This window comes from Scleropages formosus, chromosome 11 (genome assembly GCF_900964775.1).
Source record: "Scleropages formosus chromosome 11, fSclFor1.1, whole genome shotgun sequence".
Taxonomy (NCBI): domain Eukaryota; kingdom Metazoa; phylum Chordata; class Actinopteri; order Osteoglossiformes; family Osteoglossidae; genus Scleropages; species Scleropages formosus.
The window spans coordinates 23,978,345-23,996,959 of NC_041816.1; the positions used below are offsets into that span (position 1 = coordinate 23,978,345).

Genomic DNA, 18,615 nt, shown 5'->3' on the forward strand with positions numbered 1-18,615 from the left:
TACTGCCATCTGTACCGGACACCGGTTTCGGATGATTAATAAAAAAACGAAGATACGACCCCATACCTGAATATTAATTAATTATAGAGGTGATGAATGAGTAGGGAGCTTAACCACAAACACGCAAAGTTGACTTTCATTCAGAGGTTACCCCACACAATGGTAATCATATTTTCATCTTGTAACTAATGTTCACCACAAAATTTGGGAAAAAAAAAAAAAAGAAACCATTTCTCACATAAAACACCCCCACCCCCAACTTCCCTTTTCGTCCCCACCCCTCCGTTACACGGGACCACAGAGAGCGGAGGGAGGGAGGAGCCGCCACCGCCCCGCGACTGGCCTTTCGCGAGACCCTGCAGGAAACCCCCGTTTGGCAGCGCGCGCCTCGCCAGCATGATTCAACGAGGATCGTTGTTCCCGCCCATCGCTACGGCTCGCGCTTCTCGCCTCAAGCGCTGCATAACGCAGCTGAGCGACATTTCAGACGGCGGCGAGGAAGGAATTTTGGTGCAGGGACGCGGAAAAAAAACGACATTTTGCTGACGGACATGTATTGCGTCTTAAATTAGCACCTACAGTTTCGTTTCCGAAGTGTAACGGGTACGGTCTGAACCCGCTCGTCGGCAACGACTCGCAGCATGCAGCAAATATCGTAGTGCTCTCCGGAAGGGCATCCAGACAACACCGTCCGTACCCCTTCTTTTAAAACACAAAGTTAGACAAAATCTTCTTAATTAAATTAAAAATGACAAAAGCCCCGTTTTTTTCTGCTTTTGGACTTTAATGCCATTATAATTGGTTAAAAAGTAAAAATTAAGTAATTTACTGAAGTAATCCTAGAAAATATTACAGTCTGTCTGTCTCTGTGACGAATCATTTCCGAATGGCGTACGACACAGCATGCCATGATCAGGCGAAAGTAAATTAATTAAATTTAAATGTAAATTTAAATAAACCTAAGCACTCAATGATGTTTTTAATATTGCTTTTTTTTTTTTTCAAAGATATGATGTTTTTTTAAAATTATGCTTTTTTTTTATATAATTGTACAAATAATTTTCTGTTGTAAAACAGTGAGCGGTAAAATTTACAAGGCATTAATGTATGCCACATACAATACTTATAATGCCTTCCTTATTGCGGTCTCATTATATAATAAATATAGTATTTTACAGTTCAGAGAAGTGTTCATAAACTACAAATAATGAGAAGAATAAGAATTTCAATAATTATTTGTCCTAGGAGTTTTTGTCCTACTCTCTGCAGGAACTGTGCCTGGGGCTAGGCAAGAAGACAAGATGAAAAATAGCATTGCACGCCACATCATGGATTTAAATATAAGTATAATTGACCTCCCTCTACTGCTACTCGAAACTTTTTTCCTATTTTCCCTTGAGGCTGTTGCCTATTTAAATCGACACCCGCAACGGCTCTATTCACCCATTGCATTTCAGGAGAGTAAATAAGGCTCTACAGAAACCATAATATCCATTGAGCGTTACAGCTCATATTTTTGGTAACCCTAGTTACCTAACTGAGAAGTTATCCCTGGTTTGTATTGACCAGGGCAGTAATGTTAGCATATTGTTATGTTAGCATATTCACATTATTTTCTCCAAAGCTTTTCTCCAAAGCAACTTACAATGTTAAGCTACTTGTGGCTTTAAGGTGACGGAGCATGCAGATGCAGCAGCTTGGCTCTTTCAGTAAAACAGTAGCTTTTCGCAGATGACACCACGATAGTTGGGCTGATTTCAGACAATGAGGAGATGGCCTACAGGCTTGAGGTGGAACATCTGGCTGAGTGGTGTAAGGACAACAACCTGGTCCTTAACACCTCTGAGACAAAGGAGATGGTTCTGGACTTCAGGAGAGCAAAGGAGATAGACCACCTCCCCCCTCCACACACATGAAGAAGCAGTGGAAAACGTGGAAAGCCTAAAGTTCCTTGGAGCCTATGTGTCAGAGCACCTGACATGGTCCTGCAACACTTCACACCTGGTCAAAAAGACCCAACAAAGACTCTTCTTCCTCAGAAATCTGAAACAAGACCAGCTCCCACAGAAACTCCTGCTAAATTTTTACAGGACCACCCTGATTAACTGTGCAATTTTGTGATATGGCAGCTATACAGCCGCTGAGGAAAAAGTATCTGCATCGCATGGTGAAGATGGCCCAACACATTGTTGGGATAGAGCTCCCCAACTTGGACACTACAGTTGACTGAGGAAGAAGGCTGACAGGATCATCAAGGACACCACACACCCCGGTCACTCCCGGTTCGAACCGCTGCCATACAGCAAACACACACACACACACACACACACACACACACACACATTTTCAGAACCGCTCATCCCATACGGGGTCACGGGGAACCGGAGCCTACCCGGCAACTCAGGGCGTAAGGCCGGAGGGGGAGGGGACACACCCAGAACGGGACGCCAGTCCGCCGCAAGGCACCCCAAGGGGGACTCGAATCCCAGTCCCACCGGAGAGCAGGACCCGGTCCAACCCACTGCGCCACCGCGCCCCCATACGGCAAACAGTTCAAGACAATAAAATCTCGCACCAATAGACTGAGGAACAGTTTCTTTCCCAGAGCTGGACCTCCATCACACCTTCTCTGCCCAACCAGAGAACTGATCACAAAAGCCAGCCTCATTACTCCCCTACATCACCCCCCCCCCCCCCCAAGGCTGCTAAGGACTGAGAACTTGAAAGTTTTAATCTCTTATTTATTTATATTTTTAGGTGTTCTTTCTGCTGCTGTTGTTCTGAGGGGGCTGCCATGGAAAATTCCATTGAACTGCGTACAAGGACAATAATGTATCTTATCTCTTTCAGTTATTTACCCATGTGTACAGCTGGGTAGTTTTACTGGATCAATTTAGGGTAAATACCTTGCTCAAGGCTACTGCAGCTGGTAATTAAACCTGTTACCTTTGGGTCCAAGGGCAGCAGCTTCAACCACTGAGCTACCAGCTGTCCCAGCATAGGTTACATATATAGAGCAGAAGGGGGAGTAATGATTGGAGCTGCTTCCTTTGAATCTGAAGGTCACTGGTTTGAATCTCGCCACCTGCAGTACCCTCGAGCAAGGCTCTTACCCCAAATGGCTGCTGCAAAAATGACATAGTTGTATAACTGGGTGAATACCTGTAAGTCTATTTATGAAGTCACTGTGGAGAAAAACTAAAGCTAAATGAATGAATGTAAGTTTAAAAGAATTACCAATCAGAAATTCAGGTTACTCAGAAAGGTAGCTTTGATAAGGACCTCAGACAGATCATACATCCTTGACCTAGGACCTGGAGTCATGACGTGTACAAATCTGGTATTCTGTTATATTTTATTTGCATTGTAAATATTATTCAGCTAGAAGTGAATGTAGTACAATGCATTGTAAAAATTCCTACTTTAAGAATTAGGAAACATGTAAGACTCTCAATCTAGCACCTTATGTTACAGAGTACCAAGTGCTGAAGGAGTTAGATTTGCTGCTCTTGGACAAGACCCAGGTTCAAATCCCATTCCTGCAGTGGTACCTTTCAATAAGGTACCCTGAAATGGTACAGTAAGAATTTTCCAGCTCTATAAATGGGCGAACGATTGTAAGTAACTGAACAGTGCAAAATAGCTTTGGTGGAAACTTTCAACTAAGTGAATCAATAATCGAAGCAGAGAGTAAGTCACCAGTGTGAGCTGAGCTTAACAACAGAGTAAGATTATTTTATGAACTTAAATAGCTTTTAAATAAGTCATTTAACTAATGCCTTTATCTAAGGAAATTTACATTTTTAGTTGTGCATGCTAAGTAACATCTTTACTGCTTTATATAGCAGGGTGCTTTTCATATATTCAGGGTAAGTACCTTAATCATGGCCACTACAGCAAGAGGATGTAAACCAAGGAGCTTCCATCTGCAAAATGACACTGCTAAAGACAACAGTATCTGCTGCATCATCATGTATTGCTTTGAGCTAATGTAACCAAGTATTTCATAATATTATACAGTGCATAGGTAGTTTACTTGTATATAATTATGAAAGAGGAAACAGATACTATTTGGCATTTATGCTAAAAGATACCATCTCTTAAATTGTGCCTCTTACTACAGGAAGGCATTTTGTAAGAGCTGGAAGGGCCTGTGGGGTCATTAACTTCGCGTTACAAATGATTGTGTGAATCTGTGGTGCAGGAGGTTGAGGGCAGCCTCTTCAAACAGTAGTGCAAAAGAACGTGGGGCGCTCTTTTGCTTTGCGTCCGGCTAATCGAATGTGCCATACTCTTCTGCTGGCTGTTATGTTTATTGGCATTGTGACAGAGGCGGTTTGCTCCTAGAGTGAGCGCATCGGTCTCTGGAAAAACGACATTTCGTTCCACTGTATACAAGCTGTATAGAGGAATGACAATAAAAACAACTTGAACTTGACAGAAAGACACCATTAGCCCTGTAAGTGCTCTACGGGGGCCATGCTAATTCTCCTGGGCAGGAGCTTTGCTGGAGCAGCTTTTCCTCTTCTTTTCCAAATATTTAATTATTTTATGAAATTATGACTTTGCCAACTAAAGTACCCTTCCTGTTTTTCCCCACCCTGCCAAAGTGTGAGAGCGAGTGGTGCAAATACAAGCACAAAGGTATTTCACTAACATTATACATTTGCTTTCAAAAATCCATGGTATTTTAGTGAAAATAGTCACTAGGTTTGTGGTCACTTATTGCGCTTGGAGTACATTTTACAGGAATCCACTAAACCATAAATCTGGGGATTCCTGGCATACGATGGAGTGCTAGCAATTAACAAACTGCAGCTGTCCTTGTACATTAAGTACAGAGCAGATGGGAAAGAGTATATATGAAGTGCATATTTGTACTCGCTTTCCAGTTCATGTTGTTTAATGTGTTTTTCCATCTGAGACACAGGAAATGGAAAGCTGCCGAGGTGTTTCTTCTAAATGACACCAGAGCGCCGTCTGGTGGTGCTTTCAGTTCCTCAGCAGTTTTACTAATTTAATAAATTATTATATTTGAGTAGTTGTTTAAGGTGCTGCGTACACTTCACCGTAGCACAGTAAACCAGTAGTAGCAGAAGGCGACAAACAACATGTCCTCTTATTGCTGTAGAAAGTATATCCAGTGCAACTGTAAAAGACACACAAAAACACATTTTACAATCATAAATGGCTAAATAAACAAAATAATAGAAATAACACAAATGAAATAGAGACACATTTTCATAGTTTGTTAAAATTGTTTCTTTGGGAGTCTGAGAGGCAAAGGCATTTTATAGCAAGAGACTTTCGCAAAAGAGTGATGGCGTGTTTATCAGTACAGTTACAGCGGGAACGACTGTAACATCCCTGCTAAGGATGTGTAAATTTTTCATAGGATTAGATAAATGATTAGAAAAAAACAGTAAATACGGTGTGTGTTTGATGAATTTTTCGTACCTTACAACTCATGTTGTCAATATCCTCTATGTATCAGTTTGCTCTTTGTCTACAGTTTGCATCTGACATGTGTGCTCCCTGTCACCATTACAAATGGACAGATTTTATGAAGTGAATCTTATGCCTAATATGAAAAGTTTACCCCTGACACCAAGCAGAACTTGACCTGTCAGTGAAAAGACAGTAATTCACTTTAGATTAATAAACAGTGTAAAATCATACAATATAAACCATATCTTCAGAGACTACACCATTTAATCCATATCAGTTTGCAGATCGTTTATTAGACCGACTTCAGACTTGAAATTAACCAAATGTTGAATTCACATTATTCAGGAAGCTACATCTGAAAACATTCACAACATGCAGCAAAAAGCTTTTTTTTTTTTCTGTTGTACAATACTGATCATATCTAATATGTAAACAATCCATTATGATGAACACAGACTGTCAGATCCACCACTTTCTCACGGGAAGTCATTAAAAAAGCAGCGGTTAAAACCTTTGTCATAAAGGAGTTTATGTGCATTAACAGTAAGCATAGTGCTAGATATTGATTGTTTTGACTCAAACTTCATTTTCACAAGACAATCAGAGAGGAGGCAATGTTTTGCTGACTTCAGTTTTATAAACCAGTAATCTGAAATTCTGCAAAGGCAACCAGCCTCGACCACACACACACATTTTCTGAACCACTTGTCCCATACGGGGTCACGGGGAGCCGGAGCCTACCTGGCAACACAGGGCATAAGGCCGGAGGGGGAGGGGACACACCCAGGACGGGACGCCAGTCCGTCGCAAGGCACCCCAAGTGGGACTCGAACCCCAGACCCACCGGAGAGCAGGACCCGGTCCAACCCGCTGCACCACCGCACCCCCCCAGCCTTGACCATTGCAAATATATTCTCATGCAGAGAAGAGGATACACCCAGGGTAACATGAGCCCTGTGTACAAAAGGCAAATTGTCAGCAGTTCCCTAATTAAAGGTCGTTAGCCTGTGAAAGACCTGTGGGAAAGACATATGGAAAATGACAAGATTCAGTCCACGTGTATTTTGAATGTACATTTTAGCAGACAGATTCCTTATACATTAGCAACACATAGTGACAACTGTTTCTATACTGGAAAATATGACTCTGTTTTACTGCTACTGATAGTGTAAGCATGAAAAATAGCACAACAACAATATAATATTAAAGATTTATTGTTTACATGTGCATCCATAAAAATAGTACATATTTAGAGAATTCATTAGGTGTTAGCACCCATATTTTATATATTGGACCAATAATGTGTTAGCACCTATTTGTTGTTTATAAGGAGAGCAATAGTGCAAACAAAATGTAAAAATATATGTGAGTATACAGTGCTATTGTAAGATATGTGAATGTGTTTTTGTAATCGTAACACAAGACTTCTGAATGCATGGGCTTCTGAAGGCACCGGTTTTAAAAAGGAGATCTGCAGGAGTTGAGAATAAAGCGGCATACTTTTCCGGTTGCTGAACATCCTTGGCAGAGACTGTGTGTTATAACCGACAGCTGACCACTTCCCCTCGCTCTGTTCCATTTCTCAGCATCCGCTATAACCATGGCACACAGCATCACCACTCATCCTCATCTGGAGTTTTAAAACCTCACCTCGTTTACAGAATTCCACGCAGTAGGTGGCAGTGTTGTGTACATCATAACTAAATATTTAACAAAAAAGAGCACCCCTCACACAGGCTGAAGCCGCTCGTTCCAAGCACGGTCGCGGCAAAGCGGAGCCTACCCTGGCGAAACAGGATGCAAGGCCAGAGGGGACACACCCAGGACAGGATGCCAGTCCATCACAAGCCACCCCAAGCAGGACTCAAACCGCAGACCCCCCAGAGAGCAGTACCCAGCCAAGCCCGCTGCGCCACCGCACCCCTGTAAAGGAGCACTAGATAGTCTTAATATACCACACTTTCAGGTTGAGACCCAGCTGAGAATTGAGGGATCTTTCTGACATCCAAACTGCAGAGCTATTTCAACAAAATCAAAATGTAAATCTAATCACATAAATGTTTTCATGGTTATTGCAACTTTAAAGACAAACGCATGGTTAATGGTAGAGAGAGAAACAGTGAAAAAGCATTTTAAGGGGAAAAATATTCTTTAATTAAGAATGATGTGCAAATGCTAGTTCATAACATTTCTGGAATTGCCCAAGGCCATAACAGCAGGAGGTGGGAGTTGAACCTGGGTCCTTTGGGTCCAAAAGCAGCTGCCACCACTGTAAGATATATGATATATATATTGATGTGTGATAATATTCTCATGTACAACATAGTAACAACTATTTTTTATGGCATATAAACAGTAGTGAGAAAATCAAACTATTATTTCTGTTAAATTGTAATTTGAAGAGGGGGGTGCGGTGGCGCAGTGGCGCAGTGGGTTGGACCGGGTCCTGCTCTCCGGTAGGTCTGGGGTTCGAGTCCCGCTTAGGGTGCCTTGCGATGGACTGGCATCCCCTCCTGAGTGTGTCCCCTCCCCCTCTGGCCTTACGCCCTGTGTTGCCGGGTAGGCTCCGGTTCCCTGCGACCCCGTATGGGATAAGTGGTTCAGTAAGTGTGTGCGTGTGTAATCTGAAGACATGAGTTGTGACCCATTAGTTACTGGAGATGGTACTATTGTGATGTTTGTTGGCAACTTGTTCTACCACTTGGGAGAAAGAAAGGAAAAGAATGCCTGTAGGCCACAGGGGCAAAGAGGAGGCAAGTAGCTGATTGCCACGTTCATGCTCACAACCCAGTTGACAGCACCTGACTAACTGTTCACCCTTTAAAAGACCCTTCTCAGCACCCATACCTTTGTGGAATCTTGTCAGAGACAACTGCCCTCCTTTGTGACGGTCAGTCCACATGCAACCCTTGTTCTCGTCCTCCGGTTTCCATCCCATCCCATCCCATCCCTTCGCTTTGTTTCCCGTCCACGGATCTTCATTTCAGTGCCAATCGACTGAATCTTCGCTTCGTCTCCTGACCTCGCCCACGGAATCCCCGCTCTGACTCCGACCGTCGATCGACTGACCGTTCGCCTGTCCCCAACACCGAGAACTTGCCTGCTCCCCTGAATCCAGACAAACTACTCCGCACTTGGGTCCAGCCATCCCGGTTCCCTCAGTTCCACATGACACTGATGCGTGTAGAGTATGAGCAGAAGACCAAATATTGATGGTAGACCGCCTCTGAAAGGTGCAATGCACAAGGCAGTGCTGTTTATTCCAGGCTGTGATGGGGGAGTCCTGCTGGTTCCACAGGTGAATGACTTGGAATAGATCTTTGCTTATGGAGCACCAACAGCTGAAAGTCCACTGAAATGTTGACACCGGATTATGGCTTCGACAAGCAAATGAATAGACATGGTGCTTCTGACTTTTGGGAAATGAGTGAAGGTACTGATATTTTGAGTATGATAGCAACAGGAGTGGATAAAAGAGTAAATACATAGTCAGAATGGCAGAGATGGATTAAGTGTAACGCCAGGGTTTCTGACTTATTCTAAGAGAGATTCTGATGGCCTCAACAAATAGTGATTTGGTGTTGGTCAAAAACTGCCTTCAAATGATGAGGATGAGTATGGAAGAAGTGAGTCAGATACCCTGTTAGACGCAAGAGCGTAATAAAGGACTGTAAGATCAGGAAAGGAAGGCATGGAAATGATCAGCATAATGATGATGCGGATCCACGAGAGGAGATCAGTGGACCTAAGGATAGGATGTTTAGTGTCAAGAAGAGAGATCACAGTAATGATCCTTGATAGATACCAGGTGTGCTACTAGACTTATGACCTGCTGCTGCCTTTTCAAAACATATCTCTTTACTTGCAATCTTGGACCACTTTCAACACCTTTCCCCTCTACAACCCAATACCATTCAACTATTGATTGCTTTTTTTAAATGTGTGGTTAAAATCTGAGCTTAATGATTTTCTTGCTCTTATAACCATTTCTTCTCATTGTTACACCTCACTAATTAGGCTTCTTCATTCCTGGGGTGTTGTGACACCTTTTATAATCCATCACCTGAGCCATGTATGCATCGGGTTGCCTAGGAGCACTGAAATATAAATCTTACCTGCACAGCCACTGATATGCATGCCCTCATAGGTTTATTTCTTTGCCTGCCATGTGGTGGGTCTGAGGTCTAAGTCTTGCTGGGAGTGCCTTGCAATGGACTGGTATCCCGTTCTGGGTGTGTCTTCTCCCCCTCCAGCCCTGCGCCCTGTGTTGCCGAGTTAGGCTCCACTTTGCCGTGACCCCGCTCGGGATACGCAGTTTCAGACTCTCTGTGTGTTTAGTGGGTACAGAATGTTCATAACCCAACATGCTGTCTTGCTTTTGTCACCTCCCAAATGTCTGGAGATTTTTTTTTTTGTATAACAGACAACCTGTATTATTATGTATTTACAAAGGAAATGGCAAACAGGCATTTTTTTGCAAATGAGTTGAACAGTCCCTTGTTTTTATTGGCTTTTAGGGAACTGAGCAGTATTCCATTCAGAATAAATGAACATGATGACATCACCTGTTTTGCAGTACAGAACGAAACCAATTAAGCCTTACATTTTGGTTTACGTTCTCCGTAACGTTAATCTTCTGTTAAAGTTCTTTATTTAGCTGATACCTTCGTCTAAGGCAATTTATGCTGTCAGATGATCTTTAAGAATTTGCCCATTCATACAACAGGGTATTATTACTGTATTAATTTAGGGTAAGTACCTAGATCAAGGGAACTACAGCAGGAGTGAGATTCAAACCAACACCCTTCACACTGGAAGGTGATGTTTTTAAGATACTGCCTTTTATTATTATCATCTAGACTGGTGGGAATTCAAATAATTTTTCTTGCTTCATGGTTGGGGTTGGCCATCATAATTTTAGTAGTCATTAACTCTCAGGTCTTTGATATTGAAACACAAAAACAGTTTTCATAATCATAATGATGTCATATAACTAATGCATGTTTAATTGAAAAATTTGTTGATGATTACCAAATCATATATAAAATTTGAAGTTCTCCACCTTTTTTCATTGTATTTTTTGTGATCCTGTCAAACTGATGCTTGTTTCTTTTCATTTCCCTCATATGGTACTAATAAGCACAAATTTGTAGAACAATCCAGTGTTTGCATTTAGACTGTGGATGCTTGTCAAAGGCAGAGTAGTGTATTTCAGTACTGATCCATCACTCCAGGTTCAATAACCGCTTATTCTGAGCAAGGTCTCAGTGAGCCGGAGCCTATCGCAGAAGCACTAGGCACAATGATATCTGGAAAAAAAATGAATGAGTAATGAAAGAGTAATGAATCCCAGGTGCAACTCACTAAATGATTGTCCTTATTAACCATTATTTAGCTGGGACCTTTTGAAGCAACTTCAGTGTTAGATGATCTGCTTTACAATGACTTACCCATATATACAGCAGGGTATTCTTACAGTATCGGGTCGGGTTCTAGTAGCACTGCTTTCTCACACCGCCTGCGTGGTGCAAGAGGATGTGGGTTCAATCCGCACTTAGTCTATGTGGAGTTTCCATGTTCTCCCCATGTCTGTGTGTTTCTTCTGGGTGCTCTGGTTTCCTCCCACAGTCCAAAGACATGCTGTTCAGGTTCCCCCATAGTGTGTGAGTGACAGAGAGAGCGTGTTCCACTGATGTATGGATGAGTGACCCATTGTTAAGTAGTGTATCTAGCAGCGTAAGTCATCTTGGTGAATAAGGTGTGTGGGCTCATAACACTACATAGAGTTTGTTGGAAGTCATCTTGGACAAAAGCATCTGCTAAATAAAAAAATACAAACGTAAATACCTTGATAAGGGTTCAACAGCAAGAGTGGGATTAAAACAGAGAAGCTTCAGATTGCAACAACCCTAAATCATACCCCACTTTTGGCTCCCTCCCTATGAAGCCTTTGTTAATTGCGTCGTTATATGACCAATTAAGTATGCGTCTCACGTTTACGCTCAGGTTAAATTCAGGTGCCAAACAGGGGACACGTGGTTTGTGACACAGTGCACAGGTTTCACAGAACTGACACGCCAGCCGCGTGCTGCTGTCGTTTCTGTAAATGCACAGTGGCGATTCGTGCGATGGGGTCGAGGTGTCGGGAGACCTGCCAGCCCCTCGCATCCACCCCGGTCCCTCCGGGAAGCAGAGAGCCAGTACGCGTGCGCGTCGGTGGGCAAGTCTGGAGGCAGCGCGTCGCCTCTGCGTGACGGACAAGCGTCCGGAGGAGCCCATTCCAGGCGCCTCGCAGCAAAGGGGGCAGCCAGAAGCAAAAGGCAAGCAGGGGGACGGGTCGCCTCCTCGAGAGCCATCGAGCCTCCACGGCGCTCCCGTGGCGCGCGCGAGCGAGGTCGCCTTCGCACCCGCGCTCACAGCCGGTGCGACGTGAAGGGAAACAGCTTGCAGTGAGGGGAAGGGAGGGTAGGGGAGGGGAGGGGACGGGGGGAAACCTCGGTCATCGATCTACCAAGAAATTGCCGTTTTTGAAGCATTATCTTGTAAGTAAGGGTGGGTGAGGGGGGGGGGGCGGATGTGTGAAAAGCCGCAAATTATCAGTTGCGTTCATCGTAACGCTTGAGTTGCTGCTCCAGCGCTCTTCTCCACACTGGATTAATAAGTAAAGAGAAAGCAGCCAATCAATGCGACGCGAGCGAAGGAGCTGCATATAGCAGCCGCCGCTTCTCGCAGAAGGACAAAGAGGATGTGAGCCTGAGGACGTAGCGAGCGGGAGAGAAGACGGGGCGCCCAGGAACTGGCGGACCGGGAAGGAGCCGCCGGCGCTGTCCGTTCAGCACCACCGCCGTCACCTTACGATGACCGTCGCCCGTGGCTTCGTGTGAGAGACGCGCATCCGGCTCGAGTTCATCCCGAAATGATCATGGATACGTTTAACGCTTCATCGTTTCTTCGTCGTTCTCGCTGGATATAAACACATTTTGGATCCTGTTCACGTCGCCGCGCGCCTTCTCCTAACGGCTCCCGGGTGGTGATTTAATTAATGTTTTTAATTTCTTTTTAGGAAATCTGTTTCAAGCAGGGATTCACGCAGCTTTCCGTCAATTTAGATTTTTCAGGTGGTGTTTTTTTTTTTTTTTTTTTTAGTTTTCTTTATAACATTTTTTTTTTTTTAAGTTTTGATTCGTTTTTCCTTTTTTTGAAATCTTTTTTTTTCGCCGGAGGAAGTGTCGACTTGCGTACAGTCAGTCCATCGGCCGCTCTGTTGCGCCTCTCGGCCGTCGCTCGTCCCTTCGCTTCGCTCAGCCTCCCCGCCCCCCCCCCGTCCCCCCCCGTCCCCCCGTCCGTCCGCCCGCCCGCCAGCCAGCATGTGTCACACAGGGGCTTCAGCGTTGCCTCTCGCGGGGTTAGCGTTGTGATGCCTGGGACGTGTCCGCGACATGTGTAAGGGGCGCGATGGGCCAAGGCGACGAGAACGATCGCATCGTGATCAACGTGGGAGGGATCCGACACCAGACGTACCGCAGCACCCTTCGCACCCTGCCGGGCACCCGACTGGCATGGCTCGCCGAGCCCGACGCCCACAGCCACTTCGACTACGACCCCAAGGTTGATGAGTTCTTCTTCGACCGCCACCCGGGCGTCTTCGCGCACATCCTCAACTACTACCGCACCGGGAAGCTGCACTGCCCCGCCGACGTGTGCGGGCCCCTGTACGAGGAGGAGCTCGCCTTCTGGGGCATCGACGAGACGGACGTGGAGCCCTGCTGCTGGATGACCTACCGGCAGCACCGCGAAGCCGAGGAGGCTCTGGACAGCTTCGGCGGCGGTGCCCCCGGCGACATAGGCGCCGAGGAGGCGGACGGGGACGTGATGGGGGACTCGGCGGACGGCGACGACGAGCTGGAGATGACCAAGCGCCTCGCGCTCGGGGACTCTCCCGATGCCAAATCCGGGCTGTGGAGGCGCTGGCAGCCCAGGGTCTGGGCCCTTTTCGAAGACCCCTATTCTTCTAAATATGCAAGGGTGAGTGAGTGAGAGAGGGCGCATCATCATCATCATCATCATCATCATCATCCTCATTAACATGCCTTTGCATCTATTGCTATGAGCATCAAAAAGAATATCATTCATTGTGCTGAGGTGTCAATGAGTGGAGTGCACCCTGGAGGTTCAGCGTTCGCTTCCTGATCCATGAAATTCTAATCTCCTTTCCTTCAGTTCATTGCATTAAATCATACTGTCCTGCCGGCTCAAGGTCAGTGTGCTTTGCTAGAGGGTAAATATTTTAAAAGTTGTATCACGTGGAGCATTTGTGGATCGGAGGAGAAGGCGATTATTGTAAAAGCTGGGCAGTTATGTGTGTTTGGGGGGGTGGGGTGGGATGGGGTGGGATGGGGTGGTAGTGTTTCTGACACAGAAAGCCAGGGAGCAAAACTCACCTTTCCAGATCCTGAGACTGAAGTGTTACTGCACTGTCTCATATTGAGAAGATCAAAACGTCACTGCGCAGCAAGGAAGAAGAGAACAGCTCCTGCGTCTAATGTTTCTGATCTGGATTGAGGAAGGACTGAGCTAACGGTCCCTAATTCGAAGGTGAGGCGAGAGCCAACAGCGGAATGCATCCGAACGCACCGGATAACCAGGTAGAACATGTGGATCGTGTCTCCTATAGCATCGACCCACAGTGGCTCCTCCCGAGAAGGTGTACAACCTGCTGGAGCCCATCTCCTCAGCCACAGCACTGCTGGAGAGCAAATTAGTATCACAGGGAGAGGATTAGACAGAATTCATCACCGGCGCTGGGGGCTTCCATTATTTATACGCTCGTCTTTCTTTGATACATCATGTATGACGGCCTCAGAGACTTTTTCAAGGCTTGTGACACAACAGGGGTTATTTTGTTATTTTCATCTTAATCACTTGCGCTTTCCCTATAATAAAATTATTATTATTGGAATTACAATGCAAATCATTATTTGTTTCCAGCTCTTTTTTTAAAAGATTAAGCTTAACAAATTAACTAATTAAATTATTTATTTTTTTTTTTAACCGCATTTTGAATGTTACTATCTTCAAAAATACGCCCCCCACCTCCAAACAAGGCTTTCCTGCGAGCAAGCTGTTACTGTGTCCCGCACGAAACTGAAGTTATGGTGCGTGTGGCAAAAAACAGGACGACCCAAAAAAGTTGGAAACGTGAATTCCTCCGGGTGGCTTTGATTTCTTACACAGGATCTACTGTCACTGTGCTATTTTCACTTCCCCATCAGCTCAACTGATTCTTGCTGGATAACAATAAATATCCAGGGATGCTGTTTTTTTTCTTCCCCCTCATTAGTCACATCCAGCTCAATGGAGAGTTAAAGTGGCCTCTCTGCGGTGACTTCCCCACCAAGCTGTGTGTGTGGGGCCAGCTGGTAGCATAGTGGTTAGTGCTACTGCCTTTGGATCCAAAAGTTGCAGGTCTCATCCCCATCTCTCACTGTAGTACCATTGAGCAACATACTTACCCTGAATTGCTCCAGTGAAAATTACCCTGCTGTATAAATGGGTAACTAATTGTAACCTTAACACTGTAAGCTGCTTTGGAGAAATGCATCAGGTAAATGTGTGTGTTTCTCTGATTCATGACCCTGTGACTGTGTGCAGCTCACACTCCCAGGCACCTGTTAGGTGAACAAAGCCAGCTGAGAAAGAGAAACCCTGAGTGCTGAAAATGCACCCTCCCACAGCAGAACAATGCAGCAGAACCATGCCTGTGCTCTGGAAGGGTGCTGCAGACACAGACAACATGTGCATTTCCCTCTCGCTCTGGGTTCCTTCTCCAGATCTACGGGCCTTCGAACGCTCTTTTGATCCAAAGTCTAACTGACAAGCGGCACATTTGGTTTTCCCCTCTACGTGTGAAATTTTAGCGTTTAGGAAAGCTGTGTATGCCCATGATAAAACCTCCACATTTACTCACCTCCTGTGGGATTCATGGATTGAACTGCCACTGGCTTCAGTTTCATTGACTACATACCTGGCCTGCAAAATGCACTCTTTTACGTTTAAGTGAGAACAGCCACCCAGGTATCGCCTGCTGTTTGCTATGGAGTCCTCTCTTAGTATTACCACAGCAATAATTGCGTAGCTGCACAGTGATGCGGCGGGTAGCGCTGCCGCCTCACAGCACTTGGGTGATGTGGGAGAACGTGGGTTCGATCCCTGCTCAGTCTGTGTGGAGTTTGCATGTTCTCCCTGCGTCTGGGTGCTCTGGTTTCCTCCCAGAATCTAAAGATATGCTGTTCGGGTGACTCTAAATTGCCTGTAGTGTGTGAATGGGTGAGTGACCATGTGTGGCTACCCTGTGAAGGATTGGTGTCCTGCCCGAAGTGTACCCCCCCTGAGTCTTGTGCCCAGTGTCTCTAGGATTGATCCTGAACCACCCAGCTCAAGACAAGCAGTTACTGAAATAGTTACTTAACTGTAACAGACATGTTTCTCCAAAGTGACTTACAGGTTCAGATTTTATAGCTCACCCCTGTAGTTGCTCCTGAAATTTGGGCGAAGCACAACAGGTATAAGATGAAAGTCCCTCTGAGGAGCTGAACTGGCCACCTTTCTGTAAAAGTTAATATTGCGCCAGTGCTGCTGAAGCGCTGATTCTGCTAAATCCCCACTTTGAGTCTCTTGCTCTGGAGGTGTGCAACCAGTTGTGTGATGACACTTCTCCATCCCACCTTCTCCGGGAACCACATTTTAGCTGGTGCTATTGCTCACACACCGGGTGCGATTGCAGGATTGGTGTCTGGTTCACCTACTGTGCTTTACGCCCCCATAATTTTTTGTCATTTTGGCAAATGTGGAGGGAAGTACTTCATAAATGATTGATGCTGTCACACCCAGTACATCTCAGTATTGACACAATCATGGATTTATTGCATATGAAAATGGGAAGACTGGCATGGTTAAATTTTCATAATAATATTATACTACTGCAGCATGTTAAAATTACTTTGCTAATGCCTTGTGCTTTTCGTAGCGGACTCTACAGACACACTGCATTAATAATATATTAAAGGGCGAACTGTAACAGCTTTCTGTTTGTCCACAACACACAAACAATAATAATAAACCTAATTTTATACAGCACCTTTACATTTACATACATTTATTTATTTAGCAGATGCTTTTCTCCAAAGCAACTTCCAACAAACTCTATGCAGTGTTATCAGCCCACACACCTTATTCACCACGGTGACTTACACTGCTAGATACACTACTTACACTGGGTCATTCATCCATACATCAGTGGAACACACACATTCTCTCTGTCACTCACACACTCTGGGTGAACTGCCACAGTGTGTCTTTGGACTGTGGGAGGAAACCAGAGCACCTGGAAGAAAACCACACAGACAGAACATGCAAACTACACAGACTGAGCAAGGATCAAACCCAACCCACATCCTCCTGCACCACCCAGGCACTGTGAGACAGCGGGGCTACTTGCTGTGCCACCACGCCTTTAAAATCAGTTTGCCAAGTGCTTTGAAGTAAAAGGCAAGGCCATATGCAATTTACTATGCTTAAATGTTCATGTTAAACACATTGTTGTTCTCATATAATTTGCTGGCAGTTGATTTACGTTTAGCTGACACTTTCCTCCAAAGCAAGTTATAATTATTTACCCATTTATACAGCTGGGTAATTTTTAATAGAGCAATTGAGAGTAAAGTACCTTGCTCAACAGTACCACAGCCCAAGATGATGCTTGAACCTGCAACCTTTAGGTCCAAAGGTAGTTATTGCAACCACTACACTACCAGCTGTCCCTTGTATATGTTTTAGCGAATTAATTCACAGATGGTGAGGTGAAAGTGTGGTTTAAGAATGGAAAGAAATAATACTAAATAAGATTTATGGCTCTGCACCAAGTTCTGTTAACATGACTTTTTGTTTTTTTTTTTTGGAAGATTGTCTGTCTTGTTTGTCTGACTGTTGATCTCCTATCCTCACAATGTCTGTTGCCAAAACAGGCTTCAGTTGAGTTATATTCAAATATTAGAGGGCAAAAACAAGCCTGTTTTGCGTTCTAATATTTGCATATAACTCAACTGATTAGTATTGCTAATATTATAGGCCCCCAGTACCTGACAGGTTGTTAAAGCACTGCAAAAAAACTCTTATTTTCCACATGCAGACGATCTTGTTTACAAGCTCACCCAGCCTGGACTTCTGGCCTTGTTTGCTAAGTGCTTTAGGCTTCATACGATTTAAAAGGTGCTTTTAAAGAACAGTATGTTGAGTCAGCGAGAAGTGATCTGGCATTCGCAGTTGTTTAACACACCTCTGATAGCAGGGTAAAATATCAATACACCTGTAAGGTAGGAACTTGGAAGCTACTTAGCGGTTAAATTAAACTCGAAATGGAAGCAGCTTTTGAATGGATCCAGATGAATTCAGATTCCGTGCATACCCCATGAACGGCGAGATTTTAAAACAGTTGTTCAACAGATGTGACACAGTGGTGGTGAAACAAGGCATTTACGAAAGTATACACAAACAAATACCTTTACGTAGTAGTTGTGGTGAAAAAAAGTGCACGTGGGTGTTCCGTTTTGGAAGATTATTCCACGTGCTTTTGGACAGATATTCACTTGCTGTCTCAAAACCAAAGGTTTTGTCTTACTTGACTGCCTGTGTATATATATATATATGTATATATATATATACAGGTAGTCCCCGGATTACGGAAGAGTTCCGTTCCTAAATCTGTCTTTAAGTCGAATTTGTATGTAAGTCAGATAATTGTAGATTTCATCAGGACAGAGCCTTTTACCCATTCCGTTATTTTTGCTACTTTCTTTAAAATTGTCCCCATCGTTGACCAACTGTAGCCTAACGTTTTTCCAGTGTTTGTTGGCGTTTCACCTTTTTCCGATCGCTTTATTATTTCCACTTAAGTTTTAATCGTGATCGTTTCCCTTTTCTTGGCTGCATCACATTTACGCTTTGGTGCCATGGTTACGAGGGTAAAAACAAAAAAAATTAAAGCCAAATACAGTAAGACACGAGACACTGTTAACAGTAACGAGGTCCGACTGAAAAGAAGGAAGTCTTTGTCCTACCCCGGGATCACGCCCCCACGGGCCGACGCATGTGCAATGTTTTGATTTGCGT

At 44.5% G+C, this 18,615-nt stretch overlaps 1 protein-coding gene across 4 annotated transcripts in view; it reads left to right on the forward strand.

Moving 5' to 3' along the window:
- Positions 1-12,604: 12,604 nt before the first annotated feature.
- Positions 12,605-18,615, forward strand: part of LOC108941154 (potassium voltage-gated channel subfamily C member 1) — a 37,998-nt gene continuing 31,987 nt past the window's right edge. For all 4 annotated transcript variants that reach the window (XR_001966612.2, XM_029256164.1, XM_018763753.2 and 1 more), the window contains exon 1: positions 12,605-13,473. Coding sequence is in view for 3 of the 4 variants with exons in the window: in XM_029256164.1 (XP_029111997.1) it covers positions 12,904-13,473 (570 nt within the window). In the remaining variant the exon portion in view is untranslated. The remainder of the gene's footprint in view (positions 13,474-18,615) is intronic.